This window comes from Phoxinus phoxinus (assembly GCF_949152265.1).
Source record: "Phoxinus phoxinus genome assembly, chromosome: 23".
Taxonomy (NCBI): Eukaryota; Metazoa; Chordata; class Actinopteri; order Cypriniformes; family Leuciscidae; genus Phoxinus; species Phoxinus phoxinus.
The window spans coordinates 23633790-23659822 of NC_136898.1; the positions used below are offsets into that span (position 1 = coordinate 23633790).

At 38.3% G+C, this 26033-nt stretch overlaps 1 protein-coding gene across 1 annotated transcript; it reads left to right on the forward strand.

The window, feature by feature from the left end:
• Positions 1-256: 256 nt before the first annotated feature.
• On the forward strand, positions 257-24138 carry grin3a (glutamate receptor, ionotropic, N-methyl-D-aspartate 3A; the record flags this gene model as incomplete). The annotated part of the gene is made up of 9 exons (XM_079599872.1): positions 257-970; positions 8585-9189; positions 15226-16276; positions 16362-16507; positions 20809-20924; positions 21045-21196; positions 22180-22344; positions 22505-22575; positions 23311-24138. 9 exons carry the CDS (start codon positions 257-259, stop codon positions 23645-23647), a joined length of 3357 nt encoding a protein of 1118 aa, XP_079455998.1. The 3' UTR covers positions 23648-24138.
• Between the last annotated feature and the right edge of the window lie 1895 nt (positions 24139-26033).

The following is a 26033-nucleotide window of genomic DNA, read 5'->3' on the forward strand; positions in this document are numbered from 1 at the left end:
CTCTTATTATTATTTCACAACGGGAATATTTCGCCATAAACGCTTTTGAGATGAGCAACGAGTGTTTTGAGCCGCGTTGGACATGTGCACTGCTGGCGATCCCTCAGAAGCCTGTTGGAGAGGAGCGTAACTTTGCTGCGTCTAGGAGATTCACCGGTGATCCATCATCTATCCAGCGCTGTGCAGGAACCACCGGGCGCGCAGGTGGACGAGGATCCCGTCGTTTCCAGAGCTTAAGCGAGGCTTGTTTGGAGTAATGCCGGGCTCTTGGATTTGGGGTGCGCTGGGCAGGTTGGTGTGGCTCTCCTTACTTGCGCCGAGCGCTTTGATAATGATCCTTGTTCCTCCAGCGTCTATGGCGCATCCACAACCATGTCAGATTCTGAAGAGGATCGGACACACTGTGGGAGTCGGAGCTTTGCACCTGCATCCTCGCGTATTCAGGCAGGATCATCTCAGCGGGAGAGATGCGGACTGGGATGCAGACAGGGACACGCGGGAAGAGTGGGACATGGTCATCCAAAGTGTGCACGAACAAGCCTGGAGGGGTATTAGGACTAAAAGCTCAGCTAATAACCCAAACAAGGCCTCCAAAAGTAAAACCGCACTCAAACAAGTGGGTACGGATGCTGTGTTTCTACCTCGAGACTCTGTTCTACTCGCTACAGAGACTCTCAATCGAGTGGCGGGGCTTTTACCCTACAACCTCACCCTTGAGATAGTCATGGCCGTGGAAGCAGGACTTGGAGAACTACCTGCTTTCTCCTTTTCCTCGTCGTCTACATCTCCCAGTGGCGATCCCGTGTCGTTCCTGCAAAGTGTGTGCCACACTGTCATCGTGCAAGGAGTTTCTGCCATCATCGCGTTTCCACAAAACAGGGACGAACTGGTGAAGTTGGAATTTATTTCCTTAACGCTACAGATTCCAGTCATCAGCGTCGTCCAGAAAGTATTCAAACGCCAGAGTCAGGTGTGTTTATTTTCATAATAAATCATAATGTTAAATCAGAAAACACTGCTATTGCTGCATGTAGTTTATTCAGCACCATTTTCCCTCACGTAGAAATGTAAATAAATGCTGCAATGTTGGCGAGCTGCACTAGTGGAATTTGAGGAAACATGATGACTGTGTGTTTGGAATTGAGGAAGTGGATTGTTGCATTAATTGGAAGCATGAATGAATGAACTTTAGTTATTTAAGGGTTTGAGAGTATGATTTTTGAGATTTATGATTCAACATAGAGAGTATGATTTTACACTTTGCTTCTCACAAATGTATTTTCCCTTGTGATCACTCGATACATGCATGTCAGATGCAAGAATAACGTGTGTGTGTGTCATTTAGCCTAATTATTACAAATAGTGACAAGATTCAATTTATATTAATAACGAACTGAAAATATAGAATGATTTTCAACTGCGCCTATTTAAATTATGGAATTGTCACCATCATCAGACAGAATATGAATATTACAAATATAATTGTAAATAACACAGTTATAAAATATATATTTTCTTTTTTAAATTAACATATTCGTCCTGTCAGTTTATAGTAAGTAAATACGTTTCTGAATTTCTCAAATTTAAAGTTGGTTATGTTATGATATGATTATCATTTCTTTATTATTATATGCTTATAGTAAATCGCTGTCTGATGACAGGTGGTGTTTGGTGGTGTGAGTGATATATATGTAACTTTTAAAAACTAAACAGTACATGCAATTTGTCAAAACAAATGTCAGGGTAAATTATGATTTATCATATTTAGTGCATACATATCTCCAGTGCTATTTATAAGTGCAACCGTTTTTTTTAAGGATTGGTATCAAATGTTCACGATACATTTGCCTGTATCTGGATCTAACTTGCACTGAAGGTGTTTGAGGTCAGTTCAGTTGGTTGGATATCTTTTATTAAATTAATAAGTTTGTCACAGAACAGCAATTTAGATACCTGTGGCACATGGTGTTTGTAAAAATGATTGATTTATTTTTAAACGAGGGCTGAGCTGTTTTAGGCTATATCTGATCTTTTGAAGTTAGCACCATCTTCTGGTCAGGTCTTTGTTTACATGGAGATTTATCCTATCAGATTTCTCTTTGTTTGGACAAATTTTCGTTCAATGAGCAAAAACCGACAATATTTATCTAAAATGCTACTTTTGCATTAACTTCTTGTTTATTTAATGTTCTATAAAATCAATATCACATTTGCAATATGCTTTTTTAGGGGAAAACAGGGTAACACTTTATTTTACGGTGCCCGTGATACAGAGTAATTACATAATTAAGTACTTAGTAGTAGATGTTGTAATAACATGTAACTACATGTACTTAACATGTAATTAAGTTATGGAACAGCCTGTACTTACACATTGTAATTACACACATGTAATTCGCCTTTGGCTAAGCCACGCCCTAGAATGTAGATTGACCAATCACAGCGCAGCGAAGAACGAGCTCCCACAGAGGGTCCGACACATTATCACGGCGCTCCATTGACTTCAACGCAGGAGGCTCATATTTTTGGTCTCAGCAGGCTATTACGTCGTCGTTTTATAAAAAATATGGTTAAACGTTGTGCCGGGGGCATTTGTAACACAGATACGCGTTTCCCAGAGAGGTTGGAGTGGGTGTCCGTTTTTTCCCCTTCCCAAAACCGAAGTTAAATACTGACAAGTGTCGTCTTTGGATTAAACTGTGTGGACGTCCTCACAGTCAGCGAAACCCCTCAAGATCAACAAGCTCACTTTTGTGCTCTAAGATACATTTAGCTTTTAACCTTACTGTGAAGTTATAGTTAGACAGTTTTATGCTGGTTTAGATTTATGATTTCGGTTCTCTGCCCTAATTGTTGATACGCTAGCACACGCTGCTAATAAATACAGCTTTATACTCGCGTAGTCCGTTTGCTTTGTAAATAATAACGATTATAGAAGTGAATAGAGACCTACCCAGTTTTGCATAAACAGTGTTTCTCCTGATATTGTGAGTAACAGCCTCCGTCTCGATTAGTATATGCTGTGTTCATTTTTTGACTGTGACCGTTATGCTTTTGCCTGTATTTGGATGCCTTGTTGTTGCTCGCGTTTCACCGTATGTCTTGAATAAAGCCTTCAAACGCACACTGCAGACACGTTTGCCTACTTCTATCGGACACTTTATTTGCTGCTTTATAAAAGTTTGATAAAATTTCAGCAGGAAGAGCCGTCACAGCATAAGCCATGTTGATGCCAAACCAGAGCGCATATGAAGTTGTCGGAGGTAGCAACAGTAACTAAGGGGGGCGGGGCTTAGCCAAAGGTGAATAGGCAGCTACTGTTACACATATGTAACAAGCCGGGTCAGTTACATATGTGTTACCAACTTGGTACAATGTAATTATATAAGAAAGTACTTAGTACTACACAATGTAACAAAAAGTGTATCAAGTGTACTTCATGTGTATCTACATACCTTATCCATGTGTACTGTAGTTTGGATTAACTCACTAGTTCACAGCATAAATACATGTAGTAGCTTTCTAATTACATTGCAATTACATAATATTACACAGGGATAAGCTACGTAAAATAAAGTGTATCAAGAATGTACTTAAGTGTACTTCATGTGTATCTACATACCTTATCCATCTGTACACATGAAGTACACTTAAGTACAGTCTTGATACACTTTATTTTACGTAGCTTATCCCTGTGTAATATTGTGTAATTGCAATGTAATTAGGAAGCTACTACATGTATTTATGCTGTGAACTGAGTTAATCCAAACTACAGTACAGATGGATAAAGTATGTAGATACACATGAAGTACACTTAAGTACAGTCTTGATACACTTTTTGTTACATTGTGTAGTACTAAGTACTTTCTTATGTAATTACATTGTACCAAGTCGGTAACACATATGTAACTGACCCGGCTTGTTACATACGTGTAACAGTAGCTGCCTATTACATATGTGTAATTACAATGTGTAAGTACAGGCTGTTCCATAACTTAATTACATGTTAAGTACATGTAGTTACATGTTATTACAACATCTACTACTAAGTACTTAATTATGTAATTACTCTGTATCACGGGCACCGTAAAATAAAGTGTTACCGAAAACAGCACTCTTGCTCGTGTGATAGCTTATTACTTAACTATATAGTTATAAATGTAAAAATCAGGGATTCGTATGGGGCATTTTTCCCCCATAACTAAATTTTTGAGGGAATGTTTGTTTATTTTGATGCCATTTTTGCCACAAGCCGCCATTAATTTCTCCCCCTGTTGTGTGTCAATCAAGATCCTAGAAGAATGAAATAATAGACTAATCACATTTTGAGAAAGTAAACGATGTAAGATTAAAAGCGTTTAATAAGAGAAAAGGTTTGTAGCCCACTTACAATTTGCAGTTAAATTCCTTCCTCAAGGTTTACTGATTTAAAATGTATTGATTTCTTCATAAAAATCACGCTGTGTTTATAAACCTGTTATAAACCAGCACACATGCCTATATCAGACCATAACAACAACTATATTATTTTACACCGTTTGGCAGATTTATCATTTGTCATTCCGAATACCTTTCAGGATAATTTGAAGGATTCAAGGTTGAAAAGACAAGCTATTCTCCACTGGCCCGAAGAACTGGGGTTTATCAGATCAGCCGTTTTTAACTATTCATCTTCAAAACGGCTTGAAACGCACATAATTGTATCACCCTCCAGTGCTTTTTTATGACACAGTGGTAATATCTGGCTGTATCCCAGCTTGCAAATCATTTAATGGCACGGGCTCCTTCCAGATAAAACCCATCCCGGATGATGCAGCCACTCAAAAGCTCCAAGTGTCTCTTCTTAACTTGTTAGTGGTACTTATAGCTCTCCCGCTGGTTAAGTCATTTAGATCTCATTACAACTCCTGCAGAAAATAAGTCTGACTTTGTTAAGACATCTTGAAATAAACCCTGGACAGCTTTTCCTTAATCAATTCTGATTAGCCTGTTTTCTGCCATCCCATAATTGCAGCCCCAGGGGAAATTAAACGGCTCCGCTAAGCATTTCATCTGCAGGGGTTTGTTAAGGTCTTGATTTCCTTTGCAGGACAATGTCATGTTATTAATGGCTATTATATCATTAAAACAATGAGATTCCAGATTTCATGTAATAAATGTTTCTGAATGCGCACTGTACTTAGTGGGAAGACGTTTAGAAGTTCTCTTCACATCTGATATACACCGATCAGGCATTATGACCGCTGACAGGTGAAGTGAACAACACTGATTATCTCTTCATCACGGCATCTGTTGGTGGGTGGGATATATTAGGCAGCATGGGAACATTTTGTCCTCAAAGTTGATGTGTTAGAACTTTGAAAAATGGCCTCCAACCAAATGATCCTGGCTTAATCTAAGCCCTGTTTGTGAAACCAGGCCTTTGTGTTTCAAGCAACATGATGCAGTTAACTATGGCATGAGATGCTAAACGAAAATCAGACCCAATCTGACTATTTTCAAAGCAGTCATCAAGTTGCAAATGCTTTTAACTAGTTTTGAAGTTCTTGCCCCTCCATACAATTCTATTTCAATGCATCACAAATAGAACCAGAGAGTGATTGTTTTCAGGAACAGAGAATCGCACAATTGGACATCATGTTGAACATCTAAATATTTGTTTTCCCCAGAGGAGAATCGGCTTCAGAAACTCAATCTGCAAACAGAAGGAGACAGTCCATCAAATCATGCATTACGATAAATATCTGTTGAATAAAACTCGTGCCTTCCCTTTGTTTGGCAAACGGAGATGTGCAAAGCCCAAACATTATTGGTCAGGAAATTCTCAAAAGTTAAGGAAATGCATTAAAACATCTAAGACAGAAAGTTTTTGGCAGAATATAGATATCTGTGTGTGTAGTGATAAATCGCAATAAGACACGAGTTGCATGGTGATGCTCCAGTGGTGTTTTCAAAAATCTGGTGAGAAATACACTGCCCGACCAAAACAAAAAAAGATTAGATTTAAAGTGGAAAATGCTTAAGAGTTTATGATTGGATCATTATTGTAGTGATTATTATATGTTTGGTAAAAAAAAAAAAAAATTGGTTACACTTTATTTCGATAGTCCACTTTAGACATTCTACTAACTATAAGTAACTTTCCAACTACATGTCAACTAACTATCATTAGAGTATTAGTAGACTGTCAGTAGACTGTTAGGTTAGGGTTACTGTAGGTGGTAGGGTTCTGGTTAGGAAAATAACTTGACAATTGCAAAGTCACTTATAGTCAGTAGAATATCTGTTGGATGATCGTCACAATAAAGAGTTAGAAGATATTAAGCAGAGAGTCTATTAATACTATAATGACAGTTAGTTGACATGTAGCTGCAAAGTTACTTATAGTTAGTATAATGTCTAAAGTGGACTATCGAAATAAAGTGTTACCAAAAATGTAAATGTTGTGCATAAGAGGTGCATAATGTTTGGTCAAGATCTTGCATTGACAGTGCAAGAGTCCAGCACTCTGTAAAGTCTCCTCCAGCACATCCCAAAGACTTTCAGTGAATTTAAGCTCTGGACTAAAGATGTGCCAATTCATGTGTGAAAATGATTTTTCATACTCCCTCACAACCATTTCTTTACAATTATTTGAGCCTGATTAATCTTGACATTGTCATCCTGGAATATGGTCATGATGTGTCTTCCTACATGGTTGTTTAAGAAATGAAAAGCTACATACTTGATCAATTAGGGTTAGAAAAACTGTTGCCAAACCAACCCGATCTCACCAAATGCGTCTATATAGCACGCAGTGTGTTTATCGTGTAATATATACGCAAAAATGAGTTTTTACGTGCATAGTATACGCATGGATAGCACATGGTTGGGTTTAGGGTGGGGTAGGGTGCGTGTGTATTATACGCTTGGGTAGGATTAGTGGTGTGGGGTGCGTGTGTATATCACGAAATTAAGTGCGTATCATATGCACGCGCAAAACTGCATATCATATCCACGTAAAAACTCATTTTCGCGTATAAATTGCACGATAAACACACTGCGTGCTATAGAGACGCATTTGGGTGAGAACAGGCTGGCCAAACATATAACATAATAATCAGCAATAATGTGCTAAATGGCTTGCTTCCCACAAATTAAACGTTTTTATCTAAAGAGGAATGATCAGATGTTATTTTTCAACAAGACAAATTGCAAAGGCAACCAAGAAGTGGCTTGGGAACCAGTCCACCAGGCTCATGTTTTGGACTGGTCAGAGTCCAGATTTGAAACATAAAGTGAATATTTGGTCTCACATTAAACTCAAACTAACTGGGAGATATTGTTCAACTACTCATGAACTGTTTGATATGGATGCTTGTTTCCGCCACAGAATAAAACCAAATTTAAAGATAATTACAACTTTTTCTCTAACAATTATGACTTTTTAATATCAGAATTATGAGATAAAAAGTCAACCGTACCTTTTTATGTTTTATTCTGTGGCGGAAACAAGCGTCCATAGTTTGAAGCCATCACCATTGAGTGGAACAACACTGACTCTTGGCTGTCCGCAGGTTGGGGAAGGCTCTTCCGTGCCGTTACTTTATCTACAGTCTTTGTGCAATTCTTGCTAATTTCCTGACCAGTGATTTGTAATTAAAATGGTTTAGACCATTAAAAGAGCTCTACATATTTTGCCAATTTTTTTATGGAGAATTGCCTGAATAAGTAGTAGATCAATCTTTCTTAAAAAAAAATCTAATTACACAAATATAATCAGGCAGGCTAGGTTTTAGATTCATCTGACTCCAATCTAAATAAAACCCATCTGCATGTGTTAAAGACCCACATGCAACTGTTTGATGTCTTTCTTGCCTTGACATATTTTCTATTGAAACTGGATTTGGGTGGGATTATTGAACGTATGTTTTGATACAGCACAGTCGAACCATAGTTGTGTCCAGGATTATGTACTAAATACTGTACACAATGTACTTAAACTACGCACTATGTACTGTCTAGTAAATGAGATATGTTGGTCATTCAGCATCCGAGTCTGATGGCTGCAATAGTTGTCCAAAGGTGTCTGACATTCCACCCTTTGTTTTTTCCAGTTAAATAAGTGCACTTCTTAATGTTGAGTGTATACAAACTACCCAAACTATTTATACAACAAAACGGCATAAGTATGCAAATTGTTATGCACCTCATGATTTCATTCTCGCATGTTGACGGCAGATGTTAGGCGCAGGGACATTCTCAATTAGTGTAGTGTAAGATGAGTCATCAATATTTGAGTGAGGGATTGTACATTTTACAAATGTGTGCATACCTGCTAAAGGGTAGTTTCAACAAGTGTATGAGAATACCAGTATATAGATGACCTCAACGCATGTATAAATGACTAAATACAACGGCCACAAAACTCCATATAACAGCTAAAGTTAGTTTTTAACTGGTGTTAAAATTATAAAAACATTTAAAGTCTAGATGAATCAACATCATTTATTGACCAATTGATGTTGGATTGTTGACCACTGTGACCCATCCTTAGTACACAAATTTCTCTGTGATAATATCCCCATTTATTTCTTCCCAACAGAACCCACTCCATTTCCAGATGGCCATGCAAAATCCTCAAACTCCTCAAGTAGATCTCATCTTCTCCCTTCTGTCCATGAATAACTGGTATGATGTCAGTCTGGTGATGTGTCAACAGATGAACATTTCAGACTTTGTCTTCTTGCTCCATAACAGCTCCAAATTTCATCTGGGCACAGTTCTCAAAATATCCACCAACAGCAGCTCCAAAAGTGACTTTCAAACGTCCCTTCAAGGTCAACTGGAGTCCATCAAAGACTCAACGTCTACTATAGTGACCTTTGGATGTGACATCAGGGATATACGGAGAATCTTTACCGCCATTGCAAAGTTTGGACTGATTCTTCCTGATTACCGCTGGATTATAGGAGACTCTCAAAACGTGGAGGAATTACGGACAGAGGGGCTACCCTTGGGTCTTCTTGCACATGGTCGCATGGGTGAGCCCTCACTGGATCATTATGTCCAGGATGCTTTGGAGCTGGTGGCTCGGGCGGTGGGATCGGCTGCCACCGTGTCTCCAGAGCTGGCACTGATTCCTGGCATCACAAACTGTATGGCAAGACTTGAGACTAAAAATCTCACATCAGGAACCTTTCTGTCCAGGTATTTTATTATGGCACACTGTCTGATCTTGTAATATTTGTGTTATTTAAATCGCATGACTGGCATGCTTCGAATGCAATGGCTGCACTCTTAACAATAAAAGTTTTTTTTTTTTGCCTCTATGGTTCCATGCAGAACCTTTAACTGCCATGGGATCATTCCATTGCGCTAAAGGTTCCCTCTAGTGGAAAAAGGCTCTTTAAATGATTGAATTATTTCAACCAAGAACTGTTATTTGGGGAACCAAAAATTGCTCTTGTAGGTATCACTGTGATACTCCCCTTGTGGAAGTTTTTTTTTTTTTAAGAGTGTACATTCTTTCGACCAAATTCTTAGAGAATATCACATTTACAATGAGTAGAGAAGATGATCTCATTCAGTTTCACATTACTAAAATAGATGAGTCAAAGTAAATATTTACTATTTTTATGCTTATAAGAGTGTCACATCATTAGCTTAGCAACATGCTAATACCAAACTCTATTGGAAGTAAAGTTTCCTGCACTTAAAGGATTAGTTCACTTTCAAATAAAAATGTCCTGATAATTTACTCACCCCCATGTCTTCTAAGATGTCCATTGTCTTTCTTTCTTCAGTCGAAAAGAAATCAAGGTTTTTGAGGAAAACTTTCCTGGATTTTTCTCTATATAACGGACTTCAATGTTAACCAACCATTCAAATGTTTAAAGGGGTGGTTTACTGCTTTTTTTTCTTTGCATGATTGTGTTTATGGGGTGCATTATAACATTACTTCGTTTTTTTTTTTTTTTAAGCCTTATTTTGCATAAATTTCATCTTTATTGTAAGCCACTTTCTCCTCTGTCATTTGAACGACCGGTTGACTTCCTAATTCTATGAAACCACTCCCTCAGAAACAGGCATGGGCTCAGATTGGTTAGTTGGGCCGGTGTGTTGTAATTGGCTAAACTGCGTAGTGCACATTGTCCGGAAACTTCACGCCCATCACCTTTCCCGGACGAAAGTTGCATGTGCTCCAGTCAAATGTAAATAATGGTGTCAATACAGCCGTGTCAGTTTGAGCCAGAATCAGACCCAGAAAGCGGCAATGAAGAGAGTCAAGCAGAACCTCCCCAAACACGGCTCTTACAAAACGTATCTGAATGGTAAGATTTTAGCTTTTGAGATACGGGTTTCTCCTGATTAAACATTTAATATAACTGAATAAATGACTGAGTAATACCGCAGCTGAAGTTTGCTGTTGCGATTACACATCATTTTTTTAACTTTACACGTGTGTCTTATACACACAAAATAGCATCGAACTAACTGGCTAGTGGCTACTATAAACAAACTAGCGTTGGCATTGGTTTACGTTCTTGATCAAATCGAAAAATTACGTCATAAAGTATACATGGAAAATACATTTACAAATTAGTACATAATTACAAATTCAGGTCCAAAATGTTTGTACGCGTTTGTCATAGACACACGAAATAGCGGCTACTAACGCCAGCGCTGGCATTTGTTTTAATGTTTACGTCCTAAAACATTACGTCTGAAATTAACGTTATACATCCAAATACATTTAAAATGATTAAGTCTTACTTACAGGTTGTGGCCCAACAACGGCTGCCTCTGGTTTTAAAGTTGGAACCGCTTCATGTTTTAGTAACAGTTTCTTGTTTAATCCGGCATTGAATTTGTGGAGATTCTGGAAGCTGTCTTCCGTAAAATGCGCAGCACAGAGAGCTAAATTACAGTTGTAATTTTCAGGAACATAATCAAACATAAATTTTTGCCATTGTTGACGAACTTCAGCGTCAGTAGGAAGCCCTAACACAGAAGAGCTGACAGCTGGGTGAAAATAACACTTTAGACGGCATGGCTACAGCTCTCCAATATGACTCTTCCTCTTCGACAAAGCCGTAGAAATATGGCCATGCCCCTTTTTTTTTTGCATATTCCGGAGGGAGGGTTGATGTAAATGTATGGGTTAGTTACGTATAAAACCCGGGAAGTATCTCGTTGTAGTCCCATTCGAGTCGTTTTTGTAGGCATTCAACTTCCTGATTTTTAAAAGATGATATCTCTGCTTACGTTGAACTTTCAGTGCAGCAACTTTGCAGATACTGTTCATGCACCAACAGCAACATTACACACTATTTAAAATGAAAAAAATGAAATCGCAATCAACCACCTCTTTAAAGAAGGTTCAAATGTCCGTCTCAATGCAGCTTCAAAGGCTCGACATGATCCCAGTCGAGAAATAAGGGTCTTATCTAGTGAAACGATCGGTCATTAAAAAAAAAAAAAAAAAAAAGAATTATATACTTTTAACCACAAATGCCCGTCTTGCACCATCTCTGAGATGCGCCACGCATTACGTTATCACGTTGGAAAGATGTCGGACGATTTTGAAGTTGGAGGAGAAAATGAGATGGAGTTTTTCGGCTTTACCCACCTTTTTGAACCGGAGTACACAGACAAAGAACTTAGACAGATGGCGTGACCCGTGACCGTTCCAACGTGATGACGCAATGCGTGGTGCATCTCAGAGATGGTACACGACGGGCATTTGTGGTTAAAAAGTATATATATTTTTTTTATTTTTAGAAAATGACCAATCGTTTAGCTGGATAAGACCCTTATTTCTCGGCTGGGATCGTGTAGAGTCTTTGAAGCTGCACTCAAACTGACATTTGGACCTTCAAACCGTTGGTTGCCATAGAAGTCCATTATATGGAGAAAAATCCTGGAATGGTTTCCTTAAAAACCTTAATTTTTTTTCGACTGAAGAAAGAAAGACATGGACATCTTGGATGACACGGTGGTGAGTAAATTATCAGGACATTTTTATTTGTAAGTGAACTAATCCTTTTCGGAGTGCTATATGTATGAGATACATAATTGCTGAGGAAGTAGTGTTCCAAATCAGTCACTTATGAGGTTCCATTTCATTTGGAATGCAGTCTTAGAAGGCAGCAGAGAGAGCAGGAACAGAGAAACTCTCTCAGTTCCCACCAACCTTTCAGAAAGGTTAGGTTTTACATGATGTAAAATTTGACAATTTTTGACAGACCAAATGAACCATGTCAGAATTCTGATAATCTGTGACTAGTGACTATACAGCGCGTCTGCATATTCTATAGGGATTATCCTCTTCATCCACCGCAGAGGGGAGCTTTTTAAGACAGCATATCAAGAGTGTTTTCTCCAACACTGCACTGTCAGGAAACAACTTCGCCAACTTCTAACCAAACTGCTTCAGGGCTTAAATTTCACATGCGCAGCACTCCTATCATTACTGATTTAACAGGGTTACCGTTAGCTACACCGTTGCAGAAAAAAAAATCTCTAAATTGAAGAGAGAAAAATACAAGACACAACAATACCTTTTCCCTAAATTGGAAGGTCAGACAAGAAGCCTAAATAGTACACCTTACCTTCAGGCAATGGGTTCAATGTGAAGTTACTAATCATTTGAGGTGGTCATTCTACATGTAAATGCTAATAGTAAAAAAGGGTAATGCTTTAGATTACAGCCCGAAAAGTACTGTGTAATTAAGAGGAATTTACAGTGTAACTTTCTGTAATTATAGTGTACCTATAAAGTACTTGCATTTAAGTATAAAGGAACAATATGTAAAGTTTTGGGAATAAGGGGATAACAACCAGGATAATTAAACAAATATTTATACTGTAAGTATTATAGAACTAAGGGGTACTTATTCTACTATTATGATATAACAATCTTACATTTGGGAGAAATTTAACGAGAACAGACGGTACCTTTTTGAAATAATGGCGAACCAGTACATACTGTATAGCCTTTTTAAAAATTACAGGGTAATATCTATGCAAATACAATAAAAAATAACTAAAAAAATTATAGCAAAAGTGCAGATGTTTAAGTTTGGGCTAACATGTTTCAAGGCAAGACAAGCTAACACTATTGCAATTTTTTTAAAATACTGGGAAATATATCTTGTTTGATGTGGTTACAGGGCAAGTGGTGCTTGTATAATAAATAAAGTTTTCCGAGTCAGTGATATAAGATTGTGTGTATGCATTTTTATTGTACTTACCCTGTAACTACATGGAACAAGAGGGTAACAAGCACCACTTTAATGTACGGCCCGCAATGTCACATTTACCCTGTAACTACATGGAACAAGAGTGTAATAAGCACCACTACATGAAACAAGAGTATTTTCCCCCAATATTTAAGCAAAAGTTGCAATAGTTTTCGTTTTCAGTGCACTTTTGTTAAAAATATGACTTTATAAATGCATAGATATGTACCCTGTAATTTTTAAAAGGCTATACAGTATGTACTGGTTCGCCATTATTTCAAAAAGGTATGCAGTGTATGTTCTCGCTAAATTGCTCCCAAATGTAAGATTGTTATATCATAATAGTAGAATAAGTACCCCTTAGTTCTATAATACTTACAGTACAACTATTTGTTTAATTCTCCTGGTTGTTACCGCTTTATTCCCCAAACTTAACATATTGTTCCCTTATACTTATATTGTAAGTACGTTATAGGTACACTATAATTACCGAAGGTTACGCTGTAAAATCGCTTTAATTACGCAGTACTTTCCGGGCTGTAATCTAAAGCGTTACTTAAAAAAGTATATTTTAAAGAAAAGTAGTTAGCATGCTATACGTTAAGAAAAAGCAGCTACCTACATAGGAGATATTCAAGGGGCAGAATCTTATATGTATTTCAGATGATATAGCCTATTTTAAATTGTGCAATTAGAGCAGTATATGTATGGCACAAATTAAGGATCTCCTTAAAACACTTCAGGAAAGTGAAGTGAATAAAGTCAATAATGTCATTTTACATTTACTGCCCAAACTATAGATATTGTAGGGTGGGACATGATTTTATCTATCAGGATTTAATTTGATTATAAAATATTGGGCTTCATTATTATGAAGCAGCTATTCACTCTAAGGCCCGGTTTCACAGACAGGGCTTAGATTAGGCCAAGACTAGGCCTTAGTTCATTTAGGATATTTGTAAAGATATAATGTAAAGAGACGTAGGCCTAAGCGTGTTATTCAAGCATTAATGGCATGGAAATACCCTTTCATACTGTGAGCGGCACATATGAGGTGTTTTCTCACTCATTTCTGCTCCGAGGTCTTGATTGTGGCATTTCTTTGAGGTTTATAATCCAGTATTCCTGTAATTATTTTGTCTTTTATGTAAGGAGTCAATTATTCCGCTTATACTAAAGTTACCACATCTCGAAATATTGTTCAGATGATGTATTTCAAGACGTTTGTAAAGTTTTTGTCATTAAAACGCGCTTGTATGTAGGACTAATTCCTTGCGCATGCTCCGTTGCTAATTCCAAAACGTCATTTTTGAGTTAATAACGGAGGTTTCAGCCACTAATAGCAGACTAATGCTAACACACTTAACGACTAGAAACATTCTCTGACTGTGAATGCAGCAGATTTTAAACACCGCTGTGAACACAGACTGAACGTGCTGAACACGCGTGCATGATCTGTCATAAGTATCAAATTACATTCATAGCTGCCTTACAGTAAGTGTGTCCCAGGCTTTATGCAGTTATTAATGCAGTTATGAGAGAGAGAGAAGCATGTGCGTCAATATTATTATTTATTTATTAATTCCATTCGTTATAATTAATTTGTAAATTCTTTTTTTTCTATTAGTGACAGTAGACTAGCCTAATAAATGAAACACAAAGCCCTTTTAACAAGTATTGGCCTGATTCAAGCATTCAACGGCCCTGCAGTATAAGAATTTAAAGTCAAAGCTTTTATCGTTCATCAACTGGGAAAAATCATTCTAAAAATGAACAATATAATTTCTTTGGTGTTTTGTAATAGTTGTGGTGTGGACTCTGCTGTTCTCATATAGAAGGATTATTAAAACTCTACAGATATATTTATAGCCCTTGGTGTGAACAAGCCTTTGGATCAGAGGCATTTTGTTCTAAAAGCAAATTAGGTCTATTTTGGTTTGACGTTGTATTTGCTTTAGAATTAGACTGGATTGGATAAAATCTATTTTCTCTTGATTCTCAGATACATGGCCAACACGTTGTTTGACGGCCTGAGCGGCTACATCAGTGTTCAAGAGGAATCTACCATCATCTCTGAAAGCCATCACTTCATATGGAATCTACAGCATGACCCAATAGGCAAGCCCATGTGGACGCGTCTCGGCAACTGGAAGCAAGGCAAAGTGGTTATGGATTACGGTGTTTGGCCCAATAAGAGACAGTCTCAGCCAGGGGGAGACTGGCGGCATTCCTCGCGTCTACGCTTGCGAGTCGTCACCCTGGTAGAACACCCATTTGTCTTCACCCGAGATGTTGATGAAGAAGGTTTGTGCCCGGCTGGCCAGCTGTGCCTTGACCCCCAAACAAACGACACGGCCTTGCTGAAAAGTCTTTTTCAGGGTTTGCAAAGTGCCAATGACACTGTGCCCATGGAGTTTAAAAAATGTTGCTATGGCTATTGCATTGATCTTTTAGAGAAGCTGGCAGAGGACATGGGGTTTAAGTTCGACCTCTACATTGTGGGAGATGGGAAATACGGAACTTACAAGAGCGGTCGCTGGTCAGGGCTGGTCGGGGACCTCATGAGCGGGGCTGCGCATCTGGCTGTCACTTCCTTTAGCATCAACTCGGCACGCAGTCAGGTCATTGACTTCACCAGCCCGTTCTTCTCCACCAGCCTGGGAATCCTTGTCAGGACTATGGATACTGCCGCCCCCATCGGTGCCTTCATGTGGCCTCTGCACTGGAGTATGTGGCTGGGAATATTTGTGTCTTTACATCTGACGGCCGTGTTCCTGACCTTGTACGAGTGGAAAAGCCCTTTCGGGATGACCCCAAGGGGGAGGAACAGGGAGCGTGTCTTTTCTTTCTCCTCTGCGCTAAACGTTTGCTACTCAATCTTATTCGGCAGGACTGCCGCCATTAAGCCGCCAAAGTGTTGGACCGGCAGATTCCTCATGAACCTCTGGGCCATTTTCTGTTTGTTCTGCCTGTCAACGTACACAGCTAATCTCGCCGCTGTAATGGTTGGTGAGAAAACCTACGAGCAACTCTCAGGTATACATGATCCCAAGGTAAGAGTAACTTGCGTATATCAAATGGTTAAGAGGCTAAAAGTATACTTGTTGGTTGCTGAATATGGTCCTTTTGCTTTTCAAGCTCCACCATCCATCACAAGGTTTCCGCTTTGGAACGGTTCGGGAGAGCAGCGCTGAGGACTATGTGAAAAAAAGCTTTCCAGAGATGCATGAATACATGAGACGATACAATGTCCCTACAACCCCTGATGGAATAGATCATCTTAAGTAAGTTGTAATCGTTATTGCAAAGTGGCATCGACCACTGAAGCGGCACTAATTCACTGGATGCCCTCTACCATGTCCTTCTTTAGATGGCTTTCCCTTCTTGCTATGTTGTACAAATCCATGTGGTTTCACTGGACAAGACTAGGAATGAATAGACTTGTTTTACTGATGTTTGAACTGTGCGAAAACGCATATTCTATACTCGTATTCCTGGCTGACTGCAAATCATACATTCTACATGGCATGCAAAACACATACTCTACTTGTTAAATGTCTACTTGTTAAATGATCTAACTCTTTGCAAAGCATACATTTTAAGGTGCAAAACACAAATTACTTCTCATTAAATGATCTGACTCACATGCATTACTGGAATGTTCTGACTTATAATAAATACGACCAAACAGGAAATAAGTATATGTGATCATGAATATATAAATCAAAACTGAATATATAGGTACAAATCTGAATATAGGTTTATAAGCCTCAGTATATATACATATATATATATATATATCAGTGGTGGGCCGTGCATTTCACACCTAGGCCTTCAGTGATGTCCTGTAGCAGCGCACGCACATACTCTCTATAATTGTTGTTAAATTCCTGTTTTTATTTTGCACCGGCAGTTATAGGGTTAATGCGGTTCGCGAAAGGCCGGGTAGAGAGAAACGAGCAATTGAGTTCGGCTTTTCTGTACAGTGGTAGTTGCGTTCCGATTGTAAATTCAGAAAACGGATCCTCATCCCTGTCTTATCCTTCAATGGCTATAATATTAATGTTTGAAAAAAAATAAGTTGTTTCGATCATAAATTTACAAGAAAAATTAGGAAGAAAATCATATTCAGCACGGACAAAAACAGGGGCAAAAAATGCATACTCTCCAAAACTGATTTTTTTTTACACAAAATCCATCCTAATTTATTTCCTCAAAAAAGACTTGAATTACTTGGTTGTAACGTTACAGGTTGTCTGTGCTTTTCAGTCCCAACAACCTTTTCTATCGCCATCAAGGCTAACGTGCTGAAAGTCGAGTCTGTCCCGTCGTATTTCTGGCATAAGTTTTAATTCGCTTTAGTGCTGAGAGTGTCTGCTCGATAGAAGCAGTAACGTTAAAAAGGGAAAACACCGCAAAACATGACGATGTGTAACGTTACAGCCGACACAAGCTCTCACACAGATTTTTGAACGATATCATTGAGATCAGCAGGACTTTTGCCTTCAAAATCAGTCCTGGCATAACTTTACATTACAGTCTGTTCTGTTTTTACCCGGACAGATCGATAGAGCTCGTGACTCTGCGTAAACTGGATAGTGTTTTAACCTGCTGGTGGTCGAGGAAGGAAATAAACATTATCTTGTGGGTTGAAAAACGATTAAATCTACAGGTATTTTAGTTTACACAGTTCGCTACAGATGTGGTTAGCTATCTCTGACTACCAGTAATAATAGTACACGCTCTGACCATCCAATCAAAGGGCGTGGAAATGCTTACGTTATTGTGTGCTAGAGGATGGATACCCGACCCGAGCCCGACAGGACCCGCCGGTACCCGACGGGCCGGGCCGGGTTCGGACAGATATTTAGAAATGATGTTCGGGTTCGGGTCGGGCTCGGTCACATCAGCGCGATAAGGCATTGCACATTTTAAATTTAAAACAGCTTATGTAGGTAGCCGATGTGCCTGATGCTTTCACTTGATGCAAACGTTCGTTTTTGTGATTAAAATACATGTAAAATATTACCATAACATCCGTCTTCCTGTGTGCGGACATTTGTTTATGTAGCCGTGACAACGAAACGCGTGCATAATGTGCGCGCGCCAGGTGTTAAGAGCGCTTGTTGCTCCGCGCGCTGATGCGCTTGTCCTGTTGACATTTCCGATTGCCTTCCTACAGTTGCTTAATAAAAGCGGGCTTTCCACACAAACAAACGTACATGTGTCATTAGTATGAGAAAAAAATGGGATTTTAACTGTCGGGCTCGGGTCGGGCTCGAACATAAATATCTTTATGCCTGTCGGGCTCGGGTCGGGTTCGGTTACTGCTCTGTCGGACGCGGGCCGGGCTCGGACTGAAAAAGTCGGCCCGATCCGCACTCTATTGTGTGCCTGCTAGATGGCCCCGGTGCAATCAACTCGATATCTGATTGGCCGATTAAATCTGACCGATTATCTGATTGGTTAAAGCAACAGTTTCATTGCCATTCATTTAAGCTACAGGCGCCCGCACTATCGATTCTGAAGGCCTCGAGGCAGATATATTGGACCCTGGCAACACATGATGACTGAAATATGATTGGATAAAAGCACTAAAATAAATATACACTACTGGAAGCAGCGCAACCAAGAAAAAAGCTATGAAATTATGAGAACGGACTATTGGGAATAATTTAATACTCATTCATAAAAAAAATATATTAAAGTGCAAGTCAGTGATTCTCATAGTGTTTAGGCCAGCAGAGAAGGCCTTGCTGGCCCTGACGGCCCACCACTGCTATATATATATATATATATACATTTAAATTCATATGTATAAGTCTGAATATATATATAATCTGAATATATAGTTATAAGTCTGAATATATAAGTATAAATATGAACATATAGTTATAACTCTGAATATACAAATGTACATCCTAAATATATACAAGTCTAATAATATATGTAAATCTGCAGTAAATCTGAATATATAATTATAAGTCAGAATGTATATTTATAAATATGAATATATAAATGCATATGTCTACTTATATGCCTGAATTTTAGCACAGGATTGTGGGTATTGCTCATACTTTTACTCATTCCAACAAGTGCCAAGCTTATAATGTGCTAAATTTCTTATTAGCATGCAGGTTGAATGAGGAAACTAATCCATCCAGATGAACAGATTGAATCAATAATTTAAAAATCTTGCTGTCAGACTGTAATTTCACAAACAGCATGAATGAATGCACCCGAGTGCAAATGCGTCTTCCCTCTCTTTCATGCGCAATGAGCTGTGTGTTGAGCACGTTCTCGCATATTAGGGAGCTCATTAAGAAAAATTATCTACCACCCACAGTTGATTTTGATATCCTAGGTATTAATTGTGACTTTTTATCCCACAATACTGATTATGATATTAACTGGCAATTGTGAGAGATAAAGATACAATTATTATTTTTGATTGATTGATTGATTGATTGATTGATTGATTGATTGATTGATTGATTGATTGATTGATTGATTGATTGATTGAGAGATAAAGATACAATTATTATTTTTGATTGATTGATTGATTGATTGATTGATTGATTGATTGATTGATTGATTGATTGATTGATTGATTGATTGATTGATTGATTGATTGATTGATTGATTGAGCTTTCTTAATTAGCACCCAAATACGTGAAAACACACTTTACACACAGCTATAGAGATATGCCATAGTGAATAATTATTTGCAGGCATTTAGCACATTATAAGCACATCTATCTATCTATCTATCTATCTATCTATCTATCTATCTATCTATCTATCTATCTATCTATCTATCTATCTATCTATCTATCTATCTACCTGTCCGTCAGCTATATAGTCAAAGAAAACATGTTTTATTTGTTGATACTTTCTCTATACACAATCCTATTGTGTTGTTGTCATTGTTTTTTAGAAGTTATGGCCAAAATTAGTACAATTGGGCTTTTTAATACATACATGTATGCATTTCATTATAGGAATGACCAAAGCAAATAAGTCAAAGGCAAGAGTTTTCGGAGTAAGTGTTCAACAGGCCACACTTAACTCAATTTTAAAGAAGTGTTCCTCCTTTCGTATCCTCTGTTGCAAGTCTGAAACTCTCCACAACCTTCAGGATATGATTTGATGCAGTCCTCAAATCAGACCACATACTCCAAAATATTGCCAGTGCATAATTCCTTCAAGCAGGGCAGAATGAATAGATTTCAGGAGAAGTAGATGCAATTTGCAACATTTTCCTAAGAAGGTTAGCAAGGTCTCTCCTTTTCAATCAATCCAACACGTGTTTTTTGCAAGATAACATTTTGAATTGCATAAGATAAACAAGGATGCAACTGCTAGTAAAGTCAGGTTATGGACTTTCCATGTTCCCTTCTATGAGTGTGAATAGGTAGTTGGTTCTAGTAGTTTTAATTCATTGTGAGGACTTCAGGACTAATTGACTGATTCAACGATCAAAATTCATATTGAGACTACATGTGTACATCCACAGACAAAAAAAAAATAAAAAATACTGTCCATGTGTCACTGTATAATAGCAAACTGTTTGATACTATTTCAGGGATGATCCCCAAAAGCTGGATGCTTTTATAATGGACAAAGCACTTTTAGACTATGAAGTGTCTATAGATGCAGACTGCAAAATGCTGACAGTGGGAAAGCCATTTGCAATTGAAGGCAAGTAAATGAATGTTTCTTACTCGCTTGCTATTTGTTTAAAGATTACTGAGAGAATGAACTACTAACTGTGCACATGCTGCTCTAAAATAATAAATACAATGGTCCTTCTGTTCACAGGCTATGGCATCGGGCTCAAACAGAACTCTCCTCTGACTTCAAATATCTCGGAGTTGGTCAGTCAGTACAAATCTGATGGATTTATGGACACGCTACATGATAAGTGGTACAAGGTGGTACCCTGTGGTAAAAGAAGCTTTGCAGTCACAGAGGTAAGTCATGATACAAACTGAAAATCAGAAATGCATTCATTTGGATGATGTTTACTCGATAAAGCTGTTACAATATAGGATTGATAAAGTTAGGCTATTAATATGCACAATTCAGGGTTGGGACTTATGGAAGGGCCTGTCTTTTTTAGGTGTGTGTGTGCGTGTGTGTGTGCGTGCGTGTGTGTGTGTGTGTGTGTGTGAGTGTGTGCGTTTTTAATAAATAAATAAAAAACGATTTTTAAAGTAAAACAGTAATATTGTGAAATATTATTACAATTTAAATACCCATTTCCTATTTGAATATATTATTTGCTTCATATTTTTCAAATGTGCATTTATTTGATCAGGTACAGTAAAACAGTAATATTGTGAAATATTATTACAATTTAAAATATCGTTTTTCTATTTGAATATATTCATTGCCTCATATTTTTCGAATGTTCATACTTTTTTCAGGATTATTTGATATAAAGTTAAAAAGATCCTTATTTTTCAAATATATATATATTTTGTAAGATTATAAAAGTCTTTACTGTCACTTGCCAATTTAATGCGTCCTTGGAATTTAAAATTCCGATCTCACTTTCGTCGTGATTTACTCACCCTCGTGTCATTCCAATCATGCGTTGTTTTCTTTCTTCAATCAAAAATGTATTGTTCGCTCAATTTAGTTTAAGGGATTTCAGAGATTGACTGGAGAGGAACATTTTCAGAGAATAATGGCAATGATTTGTTCCTCACACACAAGACTTGGAGTATACCACACAAGTCATGTGTGTGTGTGTGTGTGTGTGTGTGTGTGTGTGTGTGTGTGTGTGTGTGTGTGTGTGTGTGTGTGTGTGTGTGTGTGTGCGCGTAGAAGATCTCCTTTTGTGTTTTGCTAATAATAGGGGGTTCTATGTGAGGGTGACTAAATGCTAAAGTTCATTCATTCATGAACTATTCCTCTTTTCTAACCTTGACTTTTCCGTTGTCATCCCCAGACTTTACAGATGGGGATAAAGCACTTCTCAGGGTTATTTGTCATGCTATGCATTGGAGTGGCCCTGTCTCTCCTCACCACACTGGGGGAACACATCATCCATCGCTGGCTGATACCCAGAATACCGGAGTCGTCACAGTTTAAGTACTGGCTCCACACCAGTCAAGTACGTGCATTTGTGGAGTTCTAGGCTGGTTTTATTAAACATAATCACATGTAATCTTGGTGACACGTTGTAGCATTAAGGGAATGATTTTCCTCATTTATGCACTTTGAAATTCTCAACACTTCTTCCCTGAATAATACGTAATTTAATTGTTTTTCAGAGATTACATCGAGCAATTAACCCGACTTTCAAAGAAGACAAATTACAGACTGTTGCAAAACCGGAGAAAAGGTAAACTGCTTCCAAACACTGTCTAGCATTCAAGCAACATTGAATTCAAGTTCTGAAGTAATGTCATTCTCGGATAATTGTGCCTCTTTCAATTTAAGTATACATTTTCTATTCAGATTTATTTATATACAAACAAGTTTTTTAATAGTGTCCGTTAACTCTGTAATCGATATGACATTCTTTCTTCCAGGACACAAAGAGAAATTTTGAAGAAAGTTTTCTTGTAATTACAATAAATTGGAGCTTTCACACTTGATGACATAAAACACCATTAAGTATTATACAATTAGTCTTTTGAAGGCATTATTTATTGTTCTGATTTTTATTAGACCAATTTTGTCAAACAGATCAGGCAGTTCATTAAAAAATTTGACCCACAAGAACAATCCATTCATGATTTCTGCATCTCTCATGAACACGACAAGGAAAGCCAGGTTAGATTTAAATATTTTCAGTGACAGTTTCTCACCCAAAGATATAATATGCCTTCAGAACACTTAATATAGCACACAAGTAAAAATAATGTAGATTCGTTTTGTTGCATATGCATGGAAAAGAGCAACCCGTCTTTCAAAAATTCTCTTTTTGTGTTGTACGGAAGAAAATCATATGGATTTGGAATGACATAAGGTTGCGTAAATGTTGACAGGATTTTAATTATTGTAACAACTATTACTTTGCATGACATGCTTCCTAAAATACTGATATTGTGATATCATTCTTGTCCCGACTAAGCTGCAATGTTGGAAACAACCAACAAATGCCATGGAACTCTTTGGGAACTTCGAACTGCAACAGGCAAAAACTGTCCAATCAAGAGGGACAACAAAATGACCTGGAATGCTCACATTGTAAAGAACTGCTGTCCCCACAGGAGAAGAGACAGCTTCCATTACAGGCCACATCTAACGGAAGAACCGACTTGCTGGGCCTTGCCCAGAACCCTATAGTACAGGAATTGACAGACCTGGAAACACAAATCCAGCTTATCAAAAAGCAACTGCAGCTTGCCATGAAGAAGAAAAAAGATCTGGAGCAGTATCAGAAGACAGAGACTTTGACCGAGTCCTAGACTTGTGGGAAATATGGCTGGAGTTTTATGGGTTACATTGTTCAAAGGCTTGGACCTACTGGGTGATTATTTCAATTGCGGCTCCTAAGGGAAGCAAGACTTTCTTAGCACATTGTCTGAAGTCCTTTTTTATTTCGTTTTTTTATTTTTCATTTTTATTCCTCATTGAAGTGAACCTGAAAAAGGGACAGAGAGAGTCAAATTGGATATAAGCAGTGTGTATTTCTGTATTCCCAGAAGTTCAATTCTGAGGATACCTTGTTTTTATGTGGGGACGAGAAAAAGACTGCCTAAAGGGAAGACATTCGTGTGTCAAAATGACATTTATTTAAGGTGTCAAACTGTGATGTATGATAGCGTCTCCTGCATATTGATTCGAAGAAGAAAGCCACGCCGTTGTCTCTGGAGTTGTAACAAGAAAGCGTTAACCTTGAACACACACTGTTAACCTTGAATGGTTATGTTTCTATAAATTAAAATGGCTTTGAGATATTTTTGTGTGAGATTTATTTATTTCAAATCTTCTAAAATGAGTTTCAAGTGTCTTTTTCAATATAATTAATTAAATTGGATGAGTTCTGGTGTGACCATGATGGGAATCATAAGGAAATTAATGGTTCTGGTTTCCAATTCTGATTCCAACTAACATTTCCAGTTCCTTTTTTTTAAGTGAAGAACGAGAGAGGACCAGGCCTGGGACATTTATGTTGTTGTTTTGTTGTTGTTTAGCAAAGGGCGATGGGGTGTATGTGATGAGCAGGGGGGGGGCCGAGAGTTGTGGGAGTGGAGCAAAGCCAGTGGAGCGATTGTTAATGAGTCACACCGGTCTCGAGTCCCACGGAGGAGCTCTGGAAGGATAAAAAGAGAAGAGCTGACAATGAAGGACGAGAGAGGACCAGACCTGGGACATTTATGTTGTTGTTTAGGCAGCAGTCATCCGTGAGGTCTTGCCGCTTTACTTTTGTTTGTTTTTTGCCATTAAAGTTACGCTGAACATTTGGCTTGCCTTCTGGTTGAGCATGGGAGGGACGGCATCGGAAGGAGCCGCCACAGTTTGATGGGGTCTGCTCCTGTCCGCCGTATGGGGAAGAGCAGGCAGAATGAAGCAGGACTCGATGCCGGATACTGACATGGAAGGAGCCGTCGGTAAAGTTAAGGGCCGTCCACCGAGAGATATCCAGTGCCACCACCACCAGGCATCACGGAGGATTTCAACCAGCTGGTGGAGGACAGTGAATTTTGGGAACCGGACCAAGAATTGTTTTATTTTTTTCTCTCACCTCGTCTATACTTACCCCCAGGTACTGTGACCGCCATGAAGGCCATGAAGCGCAGTCTGCAAATAGCGATGGGGTATATGCGACGAGCAGGGAGAGGCAGGGAGCCGTGGGAGTGAAGCGAGAGCGTGGAGCGACACCTGCGAGTCACACCGATCTTGAGATCCACGGAGGGGAGAAAAGGAGGAGTGATGACAGTGAAGGATGAGAGAGGACCAGGCCTAGGACATTTCTGTTGCTGCTTTGTTTTTGTTTATGCAGCAGTTATCCATGAGGGGCTGCCGCCTTACTTTCGTTTTGTGATTTCTTTATTTTGTCATTAAAATTATGTTGAACGTTCGACGGTTCCAGCCTCCTTCTTCCCTGACCTATGAACTTCTTTACATTAATATTTACCACTAAACAACTACATTTTGATGAATATCTCAATTGTAAGTCTAAATTAAGTACATATGATGAACATTTGTCAGTTCCAGTTTTCCCCCCTCAATAGATCCAGTGCTGAAGAATTCTGTTGAATTTAAATTGCACGTATATATTGGACGTTTCCCAACACAAAACGTATATAGGTACATACCAAAAACAGCTAAGAAAATTAGATATATTTGTTTGGAAAGAATTACAAAGGTATTTCTTGGACTCCACCAAACAATGCAAGCCTTTACTTCTAAACGGAAAAGACTTCGAGGTTACTGGCGCACCTCATCTGGAAAGTTTCAAAACATCCCAGAAAACCTTTAACAGGACTACAGGCATCTCAAGCACCAGCTAAGGTCTTTGTTCATAATTCAACAATAAGAAAGAGTGTGCAAACACCGCAGTGTTGGCAGAGTAAATCTATGGGGATGTTTGTGTCTGTCCAACCAGTTATCAGTTTCTCAAATATTAATCTACTTTTTCACAGGGTTAATTATAGGGAGTTAACTATTTTAAATAAAAAATGTTTTAATTTGTGCAACATAACATTTAATTTTGAAAATGAACAACCATTTTGTTCTCCAAATATAAATCAAAAGAGAATATCAAAAACATTTTTGTACCACTGTATGATAATTCATACAAATCTTATTCTGTAAAAGTTCATGGTGCTACAAAGATCGTAAGAACAC